Source organism: Vidua macroura, chromosome Z (assembly GCF_024509145.1).
Source record: "Vidua macroura isolate BioBank_ID:100142 chromosome Z, ASM2450914v1, whole genome shotgun sequence".
NCBI lineage: Eukaryota > Metazoa > Chordata > Aves > Passeriformes > Viduidae > Vidua > Vidua macroura.
The window spans coordinates 24,986,346-25,009,806 of record NC_071611.1 but is presented as its reverse complement, the minus strand read 5'-3'; the positions used below and the strand labels follow the sequence as shown (position 1 = coordinate 25,009,806).

The window sequence follows — 23,461 nt, the reverse complement described above, 5'->3', positions numbered from 1 at the left end:
AGAGACTGAATACTAGTAGTTGTTAACTATGTGGTGTGTGTTGGGAACTTCTATTATGTAGTATCATTCTTTTGCCTTTTGAACTACAAAAATAGTAATTAAATCAGACCATTTTGAAATTTAAAAATAATTTCTTGTAACACATTCTCTTGGTTTTAACTCCTAGTCTTTCTCTGCAACAGTACATGTTTTAATCTCAATTTTCTACTTTTTAATTGGTTAGGGAAACCAAAAATTTGCTTTCTATTTTAATTACTTCACACCTATAATGCTATTTTTTGCTAAGAAGGATGTGTCTCCTTGTCATTCAGTTCTTCCACTCAAAATCTTGAGAGAACTCTGTCCATATTTAAAAAATCTTCAAAGCATAAATGAAAAGAGAGTATTCATTTGATGGCAACACTGAAGAACTAATTTCCTGTTGTAAAAGATTTCAAATTAGTCTGGAGGAAGTTGCAAGCACTGTTGCAGAAAAAGATATTTACATCACACACATGGATATTTATCCCATTCAATCAAAGATCTATCTCTTGAGGCATAGGAATACTTTTTGAAACTTTGAAGAAGTAGGTTTTGAAACTTAAACTACTATCAGGCTGCAGAAGTATGAAGGAACAAATTGTACAGGCTTTCTTCAACTTAACTTGTAAGAGTAATTGATACAAAATTAATTCCTACATCCAAGACGTGTCATTTTGTTTTATACTCTTTTTAAAATGAAGAACGCTTTGCATGACAATGCACATGGAAGCCCTGCACAGAGATGCCTACATAGCAGTAGTCAAGACGACCAGATATTATGGGTAATGTCACGTGGAGTTGTTCACTTAAGTGCGTTTTACCTAATCTTTGCATTCATGTGAAGTGTAAAAGCTTGTTAAATTCGAGGTAAGCACTACAGTGACACAGTTAAAATTGTTTCTGCAGTTCACTGGGTCTAAAACCCTCAGAAGTCTTTTCAATTTTACTATGCACAAGAACTAGCTATGGAATTCTTCTAAGCATACTGCATGCCATATACGCTGTCTCTGAGAGTATCCATGAACAAGTCAATTGAAATTTTAAGACGACCGTCTGAAAATAAGTATGAATTGCAATTCTTGATACTTACTTAGTAAGATGCCGACACAATACCTCTTTACAAATTGGCTGTTCAGCCAAAGTCAGCCAAAATTCACATGCCTCCAAAGCCACATTTTCATCTTGGTCCTGGGTCCTTTGAAGCATGTACTACACAATATAAAAATAAATTAGTTGTATAAAATAGAACATTTATGTTAGAACTTCTTCATTAGCAGCTCAAAGAGCATCTCGGGAATGTAAAATAATATGCTTTATCCTGATTATGGTCAACACACCGGAAGAAGTGACAGCTTCAATGTGTAAACTGGAGCAGTTTCAGCACTGGTGCTAGATTTTTAACATTATCTTCGCACTTAGGGTCAAGCAATGCCTGGCTGTGATCCCAGCCATTTCGGGATAATTGATTTAATGAAGAATAAACAACTGCCATATGCACTGCCTGTCAAACACAATGTCAATTTGCAATTAGATGAGAATAATGTTTTGCAATCTCAGTCTTAAAGGGAAACAAAGAGCTAGCAAGTGCAAGAGCAACACACCTGTTCTGATGAATGCTTTATATTTATTATGTCTGCAGTGTCAAACAGGGGAATCTGTGCAACATCTAGGAAATGAGACTCACCTCTACTATACTAATCATGTGAGGAAGCAGGCGATCCATTCGAACTTCCAGCAACATTACAAGAGCACGGCAAACATTTTTGCGTACTTCAGGCTCCTCATCACCAGCCAGTGCAAAAAGATTCTGTTGGAAAGTAGTAACAGTTGAAAGACTTCAATTCATCAAGTTCAACTTGTATTAGAATTGATATTACTGGCTCACTAAAGGAGATAGTACTTGCCCAATGCACACGTCAGAATACTATTCTATTTTTTAAAGACATATGGGTTAGCAAATTGACTCTTCAGTCTCTCAGTGTGTATTTTATACATAAATATGACACTGTATATTAACACTGGTACAAGAACAGTACTTCTGGATTATATTTGCTCCTAATATAAATTGTGTCAGTACATAAGAGGAGCAAATAAAATACTCTAGACAAACCAGAACCTTCTCATCCAAGTTCAGTAACAGTATTCAGACAGGCAGATAGGCCCAGTGACATGCACTTCTCAGGACAGGTAAGGGACAGACTACTGCCATTACTTTTGCACCTTTGTACAACAAGAGTTCTCCCTACTTAGGAAAAGGAAACATCTTTTGAAATACACCTACTTATTTTGCTTACAGTATGGTTAGCTCTGAGCACAAGCATACAGAGTGAACTTCAATCCATGGTGGCCGAAGCTAAGAATGGGCAATGAGAAATGGAGAGTTTAGGGGTAGAGGTGGTTGTAAAACATAGTTCAAACCTCTTGATAAATCAGATAGGTAATTTGACTTAAACCTCCCACCAAGAATACACACCCACCTCAATAAAAGAATCTATGTGCAACATAAGAGCTTGAGTTCTGCTGATGATAAATTGATTGACACATGCTACTGCATGAGACCTACAACAGAAACAGTTAAAATATATACATTTCATGAGTTAAAAACATTTTTAAAGTGTACTGAGGCATCAAAAGCATAAACCAAGTATCTTCAAAGGCAAGAGAGAACAAATCTATGCATCTGTAGCATTACCAACAAAAAATTATTAAACTATATTTTAAGTACTGCCTTATACTCTGATATACCTAATAAATATTTTAAAATAAAGTATTCAGTAAATAGGCTAAAATGACTACAGCTGGCATATTTTTCTGAACATTTATGTTCCTTTTTGAGCATTTTATGACTGTGATCTTCTCAGATAGTAATAATTCCATACAAGTCAAATACAAATATGGCGGTATTTTAGCTTGACCTTAGTTGTTTAAGTATGCAACCATCTTTGCAATATGTTTACAATTTACAGAGACCAGAATGTGTTCACAATATAGATGTAGCTTAGAACAAAAACACACTTGTAGTTGGATACATACTAAAACACTTGTGGAAGAAACATTCTAAGAAATGAAGTACTGTTCTTCTATTCCATTTCATGCAAAGCCATTACTTACAGGTCTTTTTCATTCTCAGACACAAAAGACAAATTCTCAAGGCAGAGGCACAAGGCAAAACTATCTGTAGAACCCTTTGAAGATTCATTACAGTATTTTTGCTACTGTAACTTCAAATTTCCATTATGACATTTCTTGGAAGACTCTGTCATAAAACATTGCTCAAAAATTGTCTTTTGATAGATATAAAGTATTGCACTGACATGACTAGTCCTTTTCACACCTCAGCACTATGTATTGAAATTAGGCTGTGGGTAGGCAGATAGCCTTTAAACTTGAAACTGATGTAAGTGTCAAAGCCATGGACATAGCAACACAGGAAAAAAGTGAAAGACTGACAGTGTGGTAAGGAAAAAAGCATGTTTTTCTGCCTCTCTCCCAACTCCAGAGAATTATTATCTTTCCACAAAACCAAGTTCACACTTAATTTCATAATTTTCTTAGCAAGCATCTTTTATAGATGATTTTCTAAACTGTATTAGAATCCCATCATTCGTCTTGGGGTCTTCACTATCTACTACTCTTGGCAATAAAGAATTAAAGACACTTTAAAGCTATCAAATATAATTTTCAAAGAGAAGATAAAACACATTTCACAGAGTCACAAAGAATCATAGAATGACTGAGGTTGGAAAGCACCTCTGAAAGTCATCTGGTTGATGCCTGTGCTCAAGCAGGGCCACCTACAGCCAGTTGCCCATGACCATGTCCAGCTGCCTACTGAGTATCTCCAAGGATGGAGACTCCATCACCTCTCTGGGTAACCTGTGCCAGTGACTGGTCATCCTCCCAGTAAAAAAGCTGTTTTCTGATATTCAGAAGGAACATTCTGAGTTTCTGTTTGTGGCTACTGCCTCTGGTTCTGTCACTAGGCACCACTGGAAAGAGCCTGTGCCTTTTTTTAAATCCTTCTCTTAATTTACATAAGTTGGTAAGTCCCAACTCTCTTGGCCTTTCCTAATATGGCTCTTTGCTGGAGTCTTTCCAGTATATCCATGCCACTCTTACACTAAACAGTCCAGAACTGGACACAGTACTTCAGGTGTGATCTCACCTGGAAGATGAAGGGAAGGATCAACTCCCTTAAACCAGCTGGCAATACTCAAGCCCAGGATACCATTAGCCTTCTTTGTGGCAGGAGCACTCTGTTGGCCAATTCAGGGTAAAAGCTACTGATCTTTGTAATGAATACTAGCAGTAAAAATTTAATTCCGGAATTTTTATTTTATATTGTTATTTTGGAGATATTAATACAGTTTTACAGTGAAGAGATGATGAATCCATTTAATTTGATTCTGCTGGAAGTTCAGTTAAAGGCAGAATTTTTTCTTCTGTCAGAACTCAGAATCTTTTGTCAGCAAAAGAATTTTCACTCTTCCATTGCTGCAGCCATTACAAAAGTAATGTAAAATTGTTATTTCTAATCAGAATAATAAGTTCTAAGCACAGAACTGAATTTTTTGTAATAATATGCAAAAACTTAAAAGAAGCTATTTGATTTTCAGTCATTGACTGATTGCATGAAGAGGTGAGATTCTTGTATTAACTATGAAGATAAACATGAAAATTACTGATGTTTGGAATACCTGTGGGTCTCTGCAGGATCATTTGAAAAACCTAAGCAGGTTTTAAACAGATCTACAAAATAGCAGCCTTGCTGCTAATGTAAATAGAATTTTAGCAGGTAACTGTAAGTACAACTCATAAACCTACCGTATTTTTGGACTGCTGTGCTTGAAGAACTGCAAGAACTTAGGTATCATGATATTGAGTGGCCGGTCCAACACATCACTATCTAAAATTTCAGCAGAATCTTCACATATCTTCTGAAGAGCACCAAAAGCACCCTGTTTAAAAATGAATAAACAAGCAAGTATCTTCTTTCACATTCTGAAGAAAACAAAATTTAAGACTTCATATAGAATGGGTAATTCCAGCACAACACAGTAAATGTAGCTAGTTAATAGTGTAAATGCAGCTAACTCATTAATGATTATACTGAAATAGTCTAAAAGGCATTTTAGTTAAACCAGAATCTGAGCATCTGTCAGCTCTCAAGCTGGGAGAGTCAGCAATGACTAAGTGATAATTTTAGTTTGATTTGATGTTCATTTATCTAAATATATTTCAAAGAACAATCAAAAGCTAATTTTTATTTGAGAAGTAGAATGAGCAGAAGTATCCAAATTAATTGCATATATAATTGTATTTCTTTTAATAATTCACTATGGGACAAAACAGGGATGATTGTCAATTTGAGTTTCATTTTCAAATATGGGGTTTTTTTCCCCGAGAGAAAGAAGCACAAAACCCTATACAACAAGGTGCCATCTTGGATCATTAGTCGTCTCTGAGGTTCACTTTATACAACATGTTTCACACTTCCATGGAGACGTTAGGAAGTACTTCAAATGGTGTGATCACAATCTTTATTTTTTTACCTCAGACATAGCTTTATATTTTTTCTGTTATATTTTTTCTGTTAGTTTAAAACTGTTATTTACTTATTTCCCTTCATACAGACTAAACAAAACAGTTCATTTCACTTTGATATAGGAATTGATCACTCTTCCAGGTTAAGTTACAAGAAGAATGAACACTACTTTTATGTAAGACAAAATTCAACATCAGCTTAATGATGCCACTGGTGCCTAAAAGATTAGGCATCACACAGCAGTAATTTCAGGAGACTTCTGAGCTGAGATACGATGATTATCCATCTGCAATCTTATTCCACTTTTATGCAAAGAAAATCAGTTTGCTTGAATGAACAGTAAGAACATGGACCACAAGTAGAAGAAAAAGTATCAAATTTGAGCCACTGTTCTGCAAGGAGAACACATGGGCATGTATAAATACAGACATACACACAATACATATACCTAGTGTCTCTGAAGAGAGAAAAAAATAATGAAATTCAGATGATCCTCTTCTATTTTCTATCAATCTCCTTACCTCACAGGTATTGTAATCTTCAGAATCCAACAGGCTGCAAAGCTTTGGCAAGAGTTCAGGCCAATTCTGTAACTCCCCTTTTGAGGCAATGGTTGTTATCAGAATGCCTAAAAGAAACAGAAGAATGGAGAAAAATGAGATCTCATATGCTTTCACTTCTTTCATATATATTTTTCGTATTTTTCTCTTCTCAAATATCTAAAGAGCTAAGAAAGTTTAAGAAAGAAATGGTTTTGTTAAGGACTGCTATGCATAAAAAGAGGAAGTACATTTAATTGCAAATGTTATTTGAAGGGCTTTGAACGGCAAAGGTGGGTTGCTCCTTCCTGCTGCCATGAGGGGTTCAAGTATTAGAAATCAAGCACCAAGTAACTTCACTTAAGGAAATTATAAATTATAACATTTATATAACTGTATAATTTATAATTAATAACACAGCAGAGCAGCTTTGGCTCTAAATTTACTAATCACTGTACAAATTTGGACTTCTAATAAATACAGAGTATTCACCCCAAGTCACATCTTTTTTTACTATGATACAAAAGCATGAATGTGGGAATCTGTCCTTCAATAAACTTACAACCTAGTGGTAAGTTACATGATCACAACTTTACTGTGTTTACACAAAACATTAAGGACCTATTGTAAGACCAAGATACCTCTAAGAGCTTAAACACTATGGTAGGTCATCCGGTTAGGAGCTGTGAGAGCCAGCAAACAGACAGGTCAGAATCACTAATTCTGTTTCCAGCACATACAGAAATCCTGGGAAAAACTAATTAAGTGACAAGGACAGAGAAAGCTACTTATAAACTAGGACTGAATTTGTATGAGTCCATTTTGCCTCAATGCAAAATGTAACAGCTAGCATAATCCTTTATGCAATTGGCAGTTACTTCTAATAAGTATAAACACAGAAGAACTCAACACTACTACAACTAGTAATCTCCCAAGCAAAAAGTGATGGAAAAATTTTCCCAAGCTTTTTCCTTGAGCTATTCACAATATATAATTTTTCTTTGGAATAAAATGCTAAAATTCTTGTTAAATACAAAAGAATAAAGGACAACATTACAGAGCAAAGGACATCCTGGACAGGACACACAGAAACTAATAAATATTTTGCATTATTCCTTTGATGCAATATGCTGGATCTTTTCAAGGTCCTAGAACTGGTTTCAGAGGATGAAATGGTCTCGCATGCAATTCAGACCATACATGTCATTTTGTACAGATGGTGCTTTGCCTCTGTAACTTCTGAAGCTGATTTCTGAACTCTTTAACTTTTAAAAGCTAAAGTTCATAACAAAATTCCCCCTTAAAGGGCAATCGTTAGCTTTCAATCTCCTCCTGCGGTGAATCTCTCCAGTTCCTCCACTACTTTCAAATAGTTAAACTATATTCCCCTCCTTGCTTTCAATCAAGGAGCTATACTAAGGTCCTACTCAGACTAGAGTCCCTAGAGAGTTTTAACAGCTGCAGACACTTTCTTAAGAGATGTATTTTTATCCTGGTAGATTTGTGGGTCCTTGACAAAGGCAGCTTGAATCTACATTTCCAAATTAGCACATGAGATTTTAAAACCTATACCACTGGTTAACAGCACAGAGAAGATACACTGTGTTACTCATTTGGAGATTAGAATAAAGATAAGCTAAGTAAGGATAAAACAATGTACAGTTATCATTGGGCCTTAAGTCATGTGCTCATTCTCCTCAGCAAGGTGACTTCTGAAGATGGGATTAACCAGCTTGCCTCCATGTGGGCCAAAAGGTACCTTCTGTCTGATTAGCACTAGATGTTAGAGACCACAAAGGAGAGTGAATACTGCATTAAATCTTCTCTGATGCCATTTTTGATGTTCTTGCCCTCAGAATTCCTGAGATATTATTTGCAATTGACTCATTAAATTGATAGTGCTTGAACTGCAAAAACATGTACTCATCAGAAAGAGCAGCTCCAATCTCCACCTGCCAACTCATGCTAAGAAGGCAGTCCAGGTAGATAGTAACCTCTTTACACCTCACTAGTACCAAGAATCCAGTGGGTACCGGACCAAGGTCAGACAGCTACAAGGATCCAGCAATTCAAACAGAAAGGTGCCAAACACATGCGAAACAGCAACACTTATACAAGCATGTAGTTCATCAGCTGCTACTCATCTTCAGAGTTCATATATGCCTAATAATCCCTGCAAAGATCACTTAAAGCTGAACAATAATTAAGCTACTAATCTACAAGCATCTTCTATCAGGAAAATTTAAATAACTGCTTGAAAACAAACAACTCCCTCAAAAAAATACTCCACAGACCATCACCAAACAACCCTAAGATAGCAAACCAAATGGAGCTGGAATATGTTCCTTAGCTAATTCCATTATACTCCACTGAGAACTCCTATGAACAAAGAAGTAAGCATGACTTCTACAACCTGAAATTCAAAGAGTATGGGCCACTCAAAGACTTATTTCTACTCTCATTAGGAACATTGGTCATTAATAGAATTCATAGTAAAGCAGCTTCACAACTGGCAAGACAGCAGGGAACTACTCAAAGAAATAAGTAATATTCTGTAGTCTTTAATCTGTAACCTGAATGCCTGGAGAAGGAATCATTCCTATAGAAAAAGCAAATTATTCTAAATAGTAACTGGTAGATTATTTTATAAGAGGAGTAATTTGAAAGAAGCTGAACTCCTTTCTGAACTGACACCCATACCCATTTTCAGTATTCAAATACATATTACATTTTCCTCATTTTTAAGCAGACCAGGAAAATTACTACAACAGTGGAGGAAATTGTATTATCAAAGAACTCACAGAAAAGCAACTTTACCTTGAACTAAGTAAAAAAAACATACAAGTATACATATTTTATGAAAGATATATATCAAGACAAGGTATTTACGAAATCAAAAATTCATGTAACAAATAAAACTTCTCACTGGAACTACATCATCTTTAAGGTATCTTCTGAGACCATTTCAAGATTTTATGATACTATGAAGTTCTGTACACCACACTTACCTACTGTTTTCTAACAGAAGCTTTTTACGTGAATGCCTTATGCATGGGTATGATGATGTGCATATGTGTGCATATAGGGGGTGGGGTATAGAAAATCAGCTAACAGAAGCATTTCATTGATGCAATCAGAGCACTGCAACAGTTCTTAAATCAGGCCTTTATCGTGTTCCTGTTTTTAGGTATATAAGCTGGCAGCAAGCTCAATTTAGGAAGATTCAAATCTTACATTTCAAGAAATATGAACTGAATTGCTATACCACTTCTAAGATAACAGGAATCTAAAGTATGACATCTTTATATTCACAATAAAGAAAAAATTCATTGAAGCATGGTGAGGTTGTGACACATATGAGAAACAAAAACTTTTACTAATTTAGTAACTCTTTATCTCCCTAGTACAGCTTTCACCCAGAAACATCTTCAGTATGCAGAGGACATTATTAAGAACAAACTTACCTACAGTAGCTCTAATTAAGGGGGAGGAATCACCAATGTTGTTCAGACATTCACTTTTAATGAAGTCAGTTACCCCATTTGGAAAGTTGTGAAAATGTGCTTTTACATTATTCTTCAAGATAAGACCACTCAAGGAACGTGTTGGCTCATCTGCAACAGAAAGTAATTACAGTTAATCTTCAATCAGCTCACAGAAAAAAGACAGATTTCCAGAATAATGCCATAAGATCAACGCTTATATGCAGATATTAATTTTAATTTCCTTATCTCTCCTTCCAGCTACACCCATCAATTCATCTAGGAAACCTTTTCAGGTTCAGAGTACACAAATTAATCACCAAGCATATAAAGTTCAACAAGGGTAGTGCCAGATTCTCCGGTTGAGGATGGGGCAAACGTGGATGTGCAGATAGACTGGGAAATGAGATGCTGGAAAGCAGTGCCACAGAAAGGGACCTGGGGGTCCTGGTCAATGGCAAGTTGAACATGGTCAGCAGTGCCCTGGCAGCCAGGAGGGCCACCCCTGGCCTGGGGACATCAGGCACAGCACGGCCATCCAGGCAAGGGAGGGGATTGTCCTGCTGTGCTCTGCTCTGCGGCAGCCTCACCTCGAGTGCTGGGGCAGTTCTGGGTGCCACAATAGCCTAATGTAAGGCTAGAGAGTGTCCAAAGGAGGGCCATGAGGATGGTGAAAGGCTGTGAGGGGAAGCTGTATGAGGAGCAGCTGAGGTCACCCGGTCTGTTCAGCCTGGAGGACACTGAGGAGAGACCTCATTGCAGTCTACATCTTCTTCTTGTGAGGGGAAGAGGAAGGACAGGCACTGATCTCTGTGTGATTCTTGCGGTGTCCTGTGCAGGGCCAGGACTTGGTGATCCTTGTTGGTCCCTTCCAACTCAACATATTGTGTGATTCTGTGATATATTATTTCTGTTTATTCAAAGTTAGAATATTGGATTACAAACTTTACATTTTAAGAGAAAGGTTTGGATAGACATATAATCAAGGAATAGATCTGAAGTCACACAATACAAGAAACTCTATTAAAGATGTTTGTCAGGCAAAGACATTCAGACATTCTGATTATACTGACAGGCTTGCTGCAATACTGTTACTGTAAGGAACTGGTGACAAACCCGGTTTCACCACAGTAGGATATGGAAATTATGTAGGGAATGTGCAGTAAAACCTCTACCCCTATTTCCCATGGATATTCAATTTTTCTATGCAGTAAGGGACTTCAATCCCTTGAGAAATGCAAAATGCTGATCTATTAAATTAATAATTAGAGGAAGCAGCAAAAAAAATCTTGAGCAATGTTAACAGGAAAGTGTTACATAGTATGAGCTAAAAAATAAATGCAAACAGAACTGACCTCAAGTTCAAGTAACAGTATGAGTTCTGTTCACTGAGCTTTCTCTAAGTTACTGGACCAAGTAGAGGAATGGAAAAAGAACAGTCTAGATTTTTCATTTATAGTGGAGTAGATTCATGTTTCGTTCTTAACCAGGGCATGAGTAACTTGGTATTACATCTGACATATTCTGAAAGATCTGAATGTTCTATATAGAAAGGCTTAGTTTACAGTATAAACAAATTTAAATTTAGTTTACAGAAACCCTAATAGCAGTAGAAGCTAATTTTAATCAGCATTTTAGCCACTTGTTGAATTTTTTCTATGAAGTCCTAATTTGGGCAAAATAAGTAATTCATTTGTGCCATGAAGTAGTCTACACATGGATTTATTCCAGCCCTTTAAAACTATTATTAACCTAACAGAAATAAGTAAAATAAAAGATACAACTTTCAAATATAAAGTAATTTCAAACTAAAGCTACTGCATCACAAAACCAAGACTCTCACAACACCGCAATGTCTGACTGACAGACACTGGACACTTTATATCAGAAGAGAAACAGAGCTTTTCAGAAGATAGGGGATTGTTTTGCTGATTAGAAATTAAAATTCATTTTAATCAACTGATTTTGAGAACCAAAACCAGAGTGCCTTCCTAGACTTTTTAATCTTGTCTTTTATGTACATATCTCAGTTCTAAAGAGTTAGAATGCCACGGAACTACAAAGGTATTGATATAGAAACAAACACGTCCTTTAGAATTCAGTAATTTTATAAACCAGGAAGCCATCCAATGATTATATATTTGAGACAATTCCACAACTTTACCTACACTATATGATTTAAATGCCAACTTCTAAACAACATAAAAAACAAAACTCATTTCACTTGCAGAGTACTACATTTGCCAGCATCTTTTCTGGGAGAAGGAGGGGAAAAGAGGGTTTGTTATTTTAAATAAAAAACTAAAGATTGTGTGTGTGGAGAAACTTCTCTCAACCTCATAACTTACTTGTGAGCCATCACAAGTATTACTACAGTTACTTGGCAAGTCAAATCAAGTAATTTTGAGATAGTCTCTAAATTAAAAGTAAAATTTTCACATCAATTCTTGCCCCAATAAAGTATGCTGAACTCTGATTGCTTTACATAAGTGTCATCCATTGGTAGGTACACACACCTTTAAGAAATTCAGTCATTCATATATTATTATGATGATTTAAAATTGTGCCTGGGGAGAAAAGAAGCCAAAGGAATCCTCCTTTAATTTCCATGTTTTAAAACTTCTGCAAACCACAAAAAACCATTACCTTTAACAGCCACAGACACCAAATACAATAGTTACTGTAACTCTTTATCATCTAGCACCATCTTCTTGGCGTGAAAGAAATCAGTGACAACCAAAGTCTGATTAGAATATAGTAGGCTAGTCACTACTAGGATAAACTCTAGAATGAAAATACTAAACACTGCATTATGGAAAAACATTAATCCATTAGAATGCTTGGCTACAGCCACAAAAGGGACAAAGCAACAGCCTCAATTTAACCACGCAGAGATACACACATTATTAAGTTTGTCAAAACCAGATGGATTAATCAACCAGTTTAGGTAAAAACAAAGATCACATGCAGGTGAAACTTCAAGACCATTTTTTTTCTTCACAAACTATTCTGTGATATGCAGCAGTATGACATATCTTTAATCCATTCTTTTAGGCAAGAGAACAGAAAAACTATTCTTCATAGAAAGTGATTATCCCACATATCTGCAATAAAGATTCCATGGGATTCATAATGGAAGTGATATCTCTGATAAATGAAGAAGAAATAACAAAATGAGGAAAAGAATAATTTTTTTAAAAAAAGCAAAATCAATTATCAACAGTTTGAGAAGTGACAAGCAGAAATCACAAAGGACTTTGTGCTAAACAAACACCAACCACTTGAGACAGAGAAGCAGCCCAGAATCTGATATCCAAGCATTAAAACACATAAACATATAACACTGCATCTTAAAGTCTTTGTTTAAGAAAAAAATTTCAGATATGACTGGACAAGGTTATGTATGGAATCCAGGTTGTTCAACAACTTAACAGCTATACTGTCAGAAGATAGTAATATAGGTCTGGATGAAATTCTTGCTGTAACACCAAAATTACAGGCAGATGGCTTAAGAGCTCAGTAAGACACCCCTCTGTCTTCATAGATTTTGCGATTAGTTCTGTCAGCCATATGCTTCTCCCATCACAAAAGCTCACAGTCTTGTCTCCTTTTGTCTCGGTTAACTTGGAAGTACAGAGTTGACAAGAACATATAGTACAAGAAAAAGAAGAAGCAGACCTCTGGTATTTGGTATCATCTTTGGTGCCAAATCAGTTCATCAGCTGAAGATTTCTCTCTCACACTGCCTCGCTTTAAAATAAAACCTCAGAACAATTATAATTTGTTTCTCAGTAAATTTTCAATTCTATTTTAAGATTCTGATACTAGTTCCAAATTTTAGTAATAGACAGAGCAAATGGATGCATAGCCACATTACACAAATTATTTTAGGGTTACTGCAGTGCTTTTAAGAACCAAAGTGTGTCTTCAAACAGTCACATTTCCTCTACTGAGGGTTTGTATGACAAAGGTTGCATATGTGGAAGTAAAAAGCTTTTTGTAGCTTACCTGCAAGCCCAGGTAAGCATATGCTTCACCACGCCTTTTAGAATCATAGAATGATTTGAGTTGGAAGGTACCTGAAAAAGGTTATCTCATCCAACGTCCTCACCATGGGCAAGAACATCTTCAATTAAATCAGGCTGCTCAGAGCCCCAACCAATCTTACTTGGAATGTTTAAAGGGATGAGGTACTCACTACTTTCTAGGCAACCTGTTCCAGTGTTCTACCACCTGCACTGTAAAAGACTTCTGTACATCTAATCTAAACCAACCTTCTTTCTTAAAATCATTACACCTTGTTCTATCACAATAAGCCTGGCTAAGAAGTTTTTCCCTGTCCTATAGGCCCTCTTTCAGGTATTGAAAAGCTGCAATAAGATCTCCTGAAAGCCTTATTCTTTCCATGCTGGACCACACCAGCTCTCTCAGCCTTTCCTTCCTGTAGAGGTCCCAACTCCCTGATGGTCTTCGTGGTCCTCCTCTACATCTGTTCCATGTCTTTCCCATGCTGTGCCCCTACTTCCACTGTCTCTGCATTTCCTTCCTGCCTTTAAGTTTGATGAGCAGGTCAAACATAACTTGCTAGGATTGCTAAAAGAACTGAGTGACTGGGATGAGAACATTTGTCCATTCACAAGCTGTGATATAATGATTTATGAGCATGGCGATTTTTTTGCTGTGATATCTTGTGATATTGGCAACATTAGATGTGAGGGTGAGACTTTTTCTAAGGCAGAACTGCCTGTCTGTCAATCTTCATCTTAAAGCTGTAAAGTCTTTTTCAGAAATAAGCTGTCATTCTGTGTTTTAACTATCAATATGGATTTACTATGTACATATACAAAATGTGTACTGACAATGACTAGTGTCACTGTTGCACATGAAAATTCCTGATTTATTAATAAAACTGACTGTTAAAACAGATAAAACAAAAAAAAAAAAAAAAAAAAAAGAATCCCACCGTAACTGTGTAATATGGGAAGCAGAAAATGAACAATTTCTTTTGTCCTAATATATAAGAATACAGCACAAAAACAGCTTCACAAACTTCCTAGCAGAAAAAAAAAAAAAAAATCCTGCTTTTTTTTTTTGATACTGGACTATGCCTTAAGTGTAACACTTTTGTCTTAAATTAATATGGTTTCCATCACATCAGGAGTGGAGTGACGGTATTTCAAAACGTTCAGTGTATGTCAACACATAAATGACCTTGAAATGTAGTGACTAAACTGAAGTTAATCAGTGCTCTCCATTGACTTATGTGAGTCATGGAAAATAATTTAACTCAATTGCCTAAGCTTAGGAACGTCTGTAAGAGACCAAAACTAAGCTGGAAATTTTCTACTGATACTGAGTTTTGCATACTTATTGAATAATAAGTTATGCTTCTTAAGATGATGGTGTAAATAAAATGGAGCTGTGGACAATATGGGAGAAGTATTGAACTGCTTACCAAAAATAAACTTGTTGGTTAGTACATTTGAGTCTATGTGGCAAGGTTTTGGTAGCAGAGTGGGACCTGCAGAGGTGACTTCCCTGAGAAGCTTCAAAAAGTGTCTCCCACGTTCAACAGAACAAGTGTCAAATAGCTCCAAGATAGATCTGGCTGCTGGCCAAGGCTGAGCACATCAGTGATGGTGGGAAAACAGCAGAGGAGGAGGTGCCTACCTCTTCATTCTCAAGACAGGATTTGAGGAAATGGCATGAATCTGAGACAGGCACGGTTTAGGTTGGATATCAGGACAAGGATTTTCACCCATAGGGTGGCTGAGCACTGGAAGAGGCTTTCCAGGGAAGTCTAAGAGAGTTCAAGAAGCATTTAGGTAACAGTTTCAGGCACACGGTATGATTCTTGGGGTGTCCTGTGCAGGGCTAGCTAGACACAATGATCCTGATAGGTCCACACCAATTCAGCACATTCTATGATTCTCTGATTTAAGAAAGGAAAAAAATTACTATGCAAGATTGCAGTCAGAGTAGAGAGAAGTATGAGAATATGTATGAAAAACAGCCCTGCAGACATTAAGGTAACTGAAGGAGATGCAGCCCATGGAGGTTCATGGTGGAGGAGATAGCCATCTGCAGCCAATGCAGGATCCCACACTAGAGCAGATGGATGCCCAAAGGAGGCTGTGACCCTATGGGAAGCCTACAATGGAGCAGTCTGCTCCTGAAGGACTGCATTCCATGAAAGGGATCCACACTGGAGCAGTATGGCAAGAACTGCAAACTGTTGAAAGGACTCATGATGTAAAAGCTTGTGGCAAATTTTCTTCTGTGGGAGGGAACCTGTCACTGGAACACGGGGAAAGTATGAGGAGTGCTCCCCCTGAGGAGGAACAACTGGCAAGAGAGAACTAACACCAGACCCCATTTCCTGTCCCCCTGCACCACTGGGGGAGAGGAGGTAGAGAAAAATAGGAGTAAAGTTAGGCCCTGGTGGAAGGGAGGTGTTTTAAGATTTGGCTTTATTTGTAATAACCCTAATCTGATTTGATTGGTCATAGAAAAAACTATTTCCCCAAGCCTGTGACAGTAATCAGCAAGTGATCTCTCCCTGCCCTTATCTCAAGCTAGGGACTTGTGTTATATCCTCTCTCCCATGTCCAGATGAGATGGGGAGAAACACAGAGCAGCTTTGGCAGGGATCTGGCATCCAGCCAGGTCAACCCACTACAATTAGTTTTGGAAGGTTTTGTATTCTAATTAATAATTACCACATGTCAATCAAAATGCCAAATTCTGTATACCTCTACAGACTTGCAAAACCAAGACAAGGTTAAATAATTCATCTTCTGGTTTCACTTCTACTTTCAGCTTCTCTATCAAATCTCCAAAACCTGGTTGACCCAGCACTTTTCCTCTCTCGTGTAGTCTCGTGTTGTCTCCTGATTCAGCAGCTAAACCAGCCCCAGAATTCTGTCAAGAGCAGAATAATCATCAGAATAAGAAATTGGGATTTAGCATGATGAGAACATGATTCACTGCAAGGTCCCAAACTGTACAACAAATTCAGGACACTGCTGTAGTTTGAGAACATGTTAAAAGTAATGTCATGTCTCTGGCATTTACTTTTTGAGGGTGAGGAGGAAGATGAGAACATGGACTTTTGTGCTTAGTCAAGTGCACAGGAAAAGGAAATTATGATCTTCCCAATGGAACTTGCTTAGACAGCACCTGGCAGTGAATGAATACAGATTTAGAGTCACTATCCGAAGAAATTGCCTTGTCAGATGACTAGAGGTTTTGGCACTCTCTGAATATATCAAAAGTGAATCTTTAAAATATGTGATAATCTGTCATTTGAATAGCTGTTGGTACACAAGGATTACTTGAATGACTAAACTAAGACTATGTTATCAAAAAGGGTAATTCAGAATCCTATTCAAACTGCTGAGTATTGGGAAACACAAAATACATAAAACATTGGTGTTGTACAGGGTGCACAGTGACAGCTTGCCAGTCATAACTTTCTCTGATCAGAAGTATATCTACTGATTCACAGAAAAACATCCATCACTTAAAGTTATGTGCACCACGCACCAAAATGCGCAGTGTCAGAACCAGCAGGCCCACAAGGGCGCGCAGGCAGCGGCTCTGCCAGCGGCACTACCCCCACCAGCTACGAGGCTTTCTCCTCGAATCCCGGCGCCAGATTACTTCGAGAGGCCCCTGCTCGCCCCCTCTCTGCCGCGGGGAGAGCGGGCACACCTCGCGGGACACTCCCGGCCCCCTCGTCGGGACCCACCGGGCCGAGGGCCCCGTTCCCGCCTGGCCGCCCTGGGGGCTGGGCGGGGGAACCTGAAAGAGCGGCGGATATCGGCGGAGACGCGCTCGAGTGCAAGCTTTGAAAATAAATTAATTAATTAAAAAATAAAAAAGGCCCCCTACGGTCAAACCCAAAGCGGCCCTTGTCTCTGGGCTAGCAACAGGTGCCCAGTGCCAGCCGGGTGAAGGCGGCCCCAGGTGGGGCCCATAGGCCACCTCGGCGGTTCAAACGCCACGCCACGGCTGCCCACTCTCATCATTTTGCAATGTTCAAAGCTCCTGAGACTGACAGCTTGCCAGTCAGAATTTTCTCTGATCAGAAGTATATCTGATTCAGAGAAAAACATCCATCACTTAAAGTTACGTGAATGCTTTTTCCTTGGAGATACCAAACTAAAAATTTGTCCTGTTGAATCTACACTTGCTTGAACTGCCAGTGTGACACTTTAGATGAAGCAGACAACTGCTGTAATGCAAAGCGGTTATCAACTCCCTACACAGTCTGAGTACAGACTGCAGTCATTGTTACCTGGGACTGAGTGCTCCCTTAGCAGATCTGCACATGACAAAGTTGAGCAGCACAGTTGAACAGCACACAACAGAAGGAAGGGATGCCATCCAGAGGGACCTGGACAAGTTTGAGAAATGAGTCCATGAGAATCTCATGAGGCTCAACAAGTCCAAGTGGAGGTGCTGCCCCTAGGCCAGGGCAATCCCGGATAGGAGTACAGACTGGGAGAAGAAAGCAGTGAGAGCAGCTCTGTGTAGAACTAGAGGATGAAAAGCTGGACATGAGTCAACAATGTGTGCTTACAGCCCATAAAGCCAACCGCATCCTGGGCTGCATCTAAAGCAGTGTGGCCACCAGGGTGAGGGAGAGGCGTGCCCCTCTACTCTATGCTGGTGAGACCCCACCTTCAGTGCTGCATCCAGCTCTGTTGTCTCCAGCACAGGAAGGACAATAACCTGTTGGAGCAAGTCCAGAGGAGGGCCACAAAGATGATCAGAGGGCTGGAACACCTCTCGTGTGAAGACGGCCTGAGACCTGAGGTTGTAAAGTCTGGAGAAAAGAACACTTTGGGGAGACCACAATTGCTGCCTCTCAGTACTTAAAAGAGGGAAAGCAACTTTTTTTCATTGACAGATAGTGGTAGGACAAGGGAGAAGATTTTTAAACTAAAAGAGGAGAGATTTAGATTAGATGTTAGGAAGAAATTCTTTACTCAGCGGGTGGTGAGGCACAAGAACAGGTTGCCCAGAGAAGTAGTGGATGCCTCATCCCTGAAATTTTTCAAGGGTTAGACAGGGTCTTGAGTAATCTAATATAGTGGGTGGCATCCCTGCCCATGACAGGGGAGTTGGAATTAATCTTCACTGCCCCTTTCAACTGAAACCATTCTGTCATTCTTTGATGATTATGTAGCTCTGTCATGGCACAGTTGCTCCTGAATGCCTGTTGAAAGCAGAAGGCATGAGCTTCATGGGTGTTCTGAAGAGTGCGTATTATGTTATTATAGAAGGAGAAGAAAGGAGTTTAAAATATTTTGCAAAAGCAGTAGTAATGCTTATCCTATTACTGGTATTAGCATGAAACTGTGAAGTCAAGATGTGCCTTTTCTATGGACAGTAAAGATATTCAATTCTGGAACCCGTAAAACATACTGTGGATATTATTATTTGTAGTATTAACAGTATTTGGGTTTTTTCCTTCTAGGTTCCACTCTCTTGTGACATTAAAGGAAAGATGTTTAACTTGTACATGAACAGTGGTAATAGGCACTCCTTTACTAAAACAGATTTGGCTTAATAAAAATGGTTGGCTATCCAATTGCACCTGGCCCAGCACTGCAAGGTAACATACATGCTGAAAAGCTTTATCATCCCAGTGCCTCACAGTAAGTATGCTTTCTGAAAATCTTGAAAGAGGTGGTGATATTGCTTCCTAAGAGCCTAAATCAGACACCAGTACATAGCCTTCCAAATAGGAGGCACCTCTGAACTGCATTGAATAAAATACTGCTTGGTGAACAGAATCCCTTTAGAAATACCAGCAACACTTTTGCTTTCTGTAGGAGAAAGCGTTGCCGGTGTTTCTAATACCCCATAGGAATGCTTGATACTGACATTTTAAGTACACTTAGGTTGGATGTAAAAAAAAAACAACCAAACATCACTGAGTATGAGAGTATGCTTTTTATAATAGCATACAAAGAAATACTCATTGGAGCTTTTAAAGAAACATTAAGGAAAAGCTTGAAACAGCTCATTAAGTACTTACACCTTACACCTAAAGATTTATTTTAGGCCAAAACATATCTTATCCAAGACTACTTGAACTTCAGACAACAACATAGCAATTCTTTCCTTGAATGGTCTCAGGAACAAGGAAAGAAATAACAATGGAGATTTCATATTCTTGATTCTGGATGTTCAAAATAATGAGCTCCAGGAACGTGTTCCTGAAGTATTGAATCACATAACAAATCCACAATCAAATTCAGTGTCTTTCAAAACTCTAAATAAATAATCTATTAGAAGACTTTACTTAAACCTGCACTACAAAATCTCTAAAGAAGCACGGAAAGGAATAATTAGCGAGCACATTGGGGAAAGCCATGGAATTCTTACTAACCTTACAAAAGTAATTATCTGATAATACATATACTAAGTAAGTCTGCCAATGATACTAAACTGGGAGGAGCTGCTGACTTCTTCAAAGGCAGAAAGGCCCTGCAGAGAGACCTCAATAAACTGGAGGGTTGGACAATCACCAACTGTATGAAGTTCTAACGAGTGCTGGATTCTGCACTGGGGAATGGGGCAACATTGGATGTGCAGACAGACTGGGAAATGAGATGCTGGAAAGCAGTGCCACAGAAAGGGACCTGGGGGTCCTGGTCAATGGCAAGTTGAACATGGTCAGCAGTGCCCTGGCAGCCAGGAGGGCCACCCCTGGCCTGGGGACATCAGGCACAGCACGGCCATCCAGGCAAGGGAGGGGATTGTCCTGCTGTGCTCTGCTCTGCGGCAGCCTCACCTCAAGTGCTGGGGCAGTTCTGGGTGCCACAATAGCCTAATGTAAGGCTAGAGAGTTTCCAAAGGAGGGCCATGAGGATGGTGAAAGGCCGTGAGGGGAAGCTGTATGAGGAGCAGCTGAGGTCACCTGGTCTGTTCAGCCTGGAGGACAGAGGAGAGACCTCATTGCAGTCTACATCTGCAGTAGAGGAAGAGGATGGCCAGACATTGATCTCTTCTCTGTGGTGACCAGTGACAGGTCCCGAGGGAATGGCCTAAATTTGTGTCAGGGGAGGTTTAGGTTGGATAGTAGGGAAAGGTTCTTCAACCAGAGGGTGGCTGAGCACTGGTAGAGGCTCCCCCAGGGAAGTGGTCACAGCACCAGCCTGACAGAGTTCAAGAAGCCTTTGGACAGTGCTGTCAGGCACATGGTATGACTTTTGGGGGTATTTCGTGCAGAGCCAGGAGTTGGACTTGTGACTTTGTGAATGAGTCCCTTCCCACTCAGGATATTCCATGATTCTACTCTTTCCCTTAAGATATTTAGGGAACTCAACTATTAGATTTATGTACTCAGTAGAAGTTAGAATTTTTGTAATTCTTCATGTATCTGAACTTCAGAGAAGAAAATGCTTTGCTGTTGTTAAGTAGGACACTATAGGGTGTCCTGCTTACAGGGCATGCATATACCTATACCCTATAGGGTATGCAATACGTATACCTTACATATAGGGTATGCAGCATTTTAAACTGTAAAGGCAGATTAATCTGACTTGGTTTCTGAATGGTAATGCAAACAGTTTCACTACTTGATAATTATTTCTGTATATTTAATAGTGATATGTAGGGTCACTGTACTGGGGGGAAGTGGTAGGGGAGGGCAGCTTCTGTTTTAATTTAACAATTAAAACTCCTGAATCACTTTTCTGGATTAATCATTCTCATCAAAGATACCTTCTTGAAATGGGTAACTGGCAAATTGACACATAATCTCACATTACGGTCTTTTTCCTGCTCAGTTTCAATTATCTTTCAACAGCAACATGCCAAGAAAGATCCTAATGGAATGGATTCATGAAAACTGCTCTCTGGATCAAGTTTAAATTTCACAACTCATCAGGAAACATTCACATCAAACCCGCATGACCATTTTAGATTTCAGCAATATCTGATAAAAAGCTGTTTTGAATTATATGTGCAAAACTAGATTAATTATTAGTGTCATGATTACCAGAACATAAATTACTACCTGTGAAAAGCTCTGTTGAAACAAAAACTTGGAGGGGGAGAGAGGGGAGAGAGTAGGGTGGGGACAGGACCTGTCTCCATGGTAATGTTCCAGATAAAAGTAAAGTACTCCTAATGACTAGGTCATCACATGATCAAGACCAAGAACTGCAGAGACCATGCTCTTCTATCTCCAACTGGTTTATAAAAATCCAAAGTATTTTGGAAATAAGCTCAAAAGACCACCCTTAAAGCTTGTGACAAAAACAGTAGTAGAGCAGTGTTCTCTGTTTCAGCTCATTCACCTTCAGAGTAAAAGATTATTTTAAGGACTCTGATCCTTGACTGCAATAGCCTTACACCACTGACTATGACCAATCAATCCACACAGATAACACTCTGTGGAGAATAAATAGTAGAGTTCTCATGTTTGGATGGGGTGAAAAGTCAGTCACTAAAGCACCTTCACAAGATCACAGTTGTGTAACTGCAACAGAATAGACAACTGCAGTTATACAAACCAGCAGAAAGTATCAGGACCATTGTGCACTTCTCTCTATATTTTCCCATTAGTGTAAGTACCTGCTGAGAGCCCAGCAGACAAAGGGGGGGGGGGTGAACAGAGAACTTTACAGAAATAATGCAAAACTAACCATGTCCCATTAAATAACAATGGACATCATCTTTTGATAGTTTAGTGCAAGCCACATCCATCTCCCATTCACAATGTTCAGGATGCTGTCTGAAATAAATTATGGTGTAATTCTGGACTGAAACTAAGCAGAAAACACCAGGAAATTGGTGTAGTCGTCCTACAACAGGACAATGCAAATTAAGAAGGGTGCTATTTCTGTCTATCTACTTTAGAGTAGAAGGAGAAGGAAATATCTTACAAACCTTGATTTACAAAAGGCATAAACAAAGCAAGTTTTCATACAGGCAACTTTGGAAATTTCATCATTGCAGTCAACAAGGTCTGAAACAAACTCAGTACTTCTGCTTGCAGTATGAATGTCTGTATTATGACATCTAGAGGTTCTGACCTGCCTCAGACTTCATATATCCTGGTGAACTGCCTCAACACACCTTAGGCAGAGACTAGAATGGGCCTCAGCAAGACAGCAAAGAGACTGAAATTAGGAAAATACATTCTCATACTTCTCTTCAAAGAAAGATACCTGGACTAGGGATGCAATGATGCAAACAAGGAAAGGGGGATATAGATGCATGACTTGGATCAAAGAAGGGAAGCTGCAATTAAATGAAAAAAGCAACAAGCAGAACTGATGCTTCCATGTAGCACTGGACTGTTTCAGTCAAACAAAAACCAGAAAATTACCTGAGAAGCAGAAGCAACATGCACACAACACTCCAGAAAACAAATTATTAACAGAATACAGAAGACTGAAGGATTCTGAGCTTACCTCAGGGGACACTGGAAAAATAAAACCACAAACCCAACACTACAGACAGGGCAGTGTCATTACATTATCTGAGAGTTTTTTTACCTTCCAGTCCAAGAAGGAACAACTACACTAACAGTGCCTACAAGTAATATTTTCATTTACAGATAAATTAGCAAAATAACTCTTTTTCATTCAGACTACTTTTCAGTTAATCTGGACTCCATCTTACTTACCCAAGGAAGATCTTTAAGCACCATACTTTGTGGGAAGTACATTCTAGAGATCTATATCTTAAATTTGAATGGCTTGGGATCTTATTTCATTTCATCAGCCTGCCTACTGTCTAACTGAATGCTGTTTCCTTAACAAGTTTTATATTGTGATATTTTTAACACTGGGGTTCATTCAGATTCCCAACTCTATCTTTAGAAATGCACATTAATTTTAGAATAATCA

The 23,461-nt window shown here is 38.6% G+C and overlaps 1 protein-coding gene across 3 annotated transcripts in view; it reads right to left on the bottom strand.

Moving 5' to 3' along the window:
* The window catches only part of TNPO1 (transportin 1), a 52,489-nt gene that overhangs the window by 22,438 nt on the left and 6,590 nt on the right, over nt 1–23,461 (bottom strand). For 2 of the 3 annotated variants that reach the window (XM_054002772.1, XM_054002773.1), the window contains 7 exons: nt 17,887–17,985; nt 9,570–9,719; nt 6,088–6,194; nt 4,846–4,979; nt 2,499–2,580; nt 1,706–1,828; nt 1,112–1,230 (listed from right to left, as the gene is read on the bottom strand). In XM_054002772.1, the coding sequence (XP_053858747.1) occupies nt 1,112–1,230; nt 1,706–1,828; nt 2,499–2,580; nt 4,846–4,979; nt 6,088–6,194; nt 9,570–9,719; nt 17,887–17,985 (814 nt within the window). The remainder of the gene's footprint in view (nt 1–1,111; nt 1,231–1,705; nt 1,829–2,498; nt 2,581–4,845; nt 4,980–6,087; nt 6,195–9,569; nt 9,720–17,886; nt 17,986–23,461) is intronic. The other variant, XM_054002774.1, reaches the window with a different exon arrangement.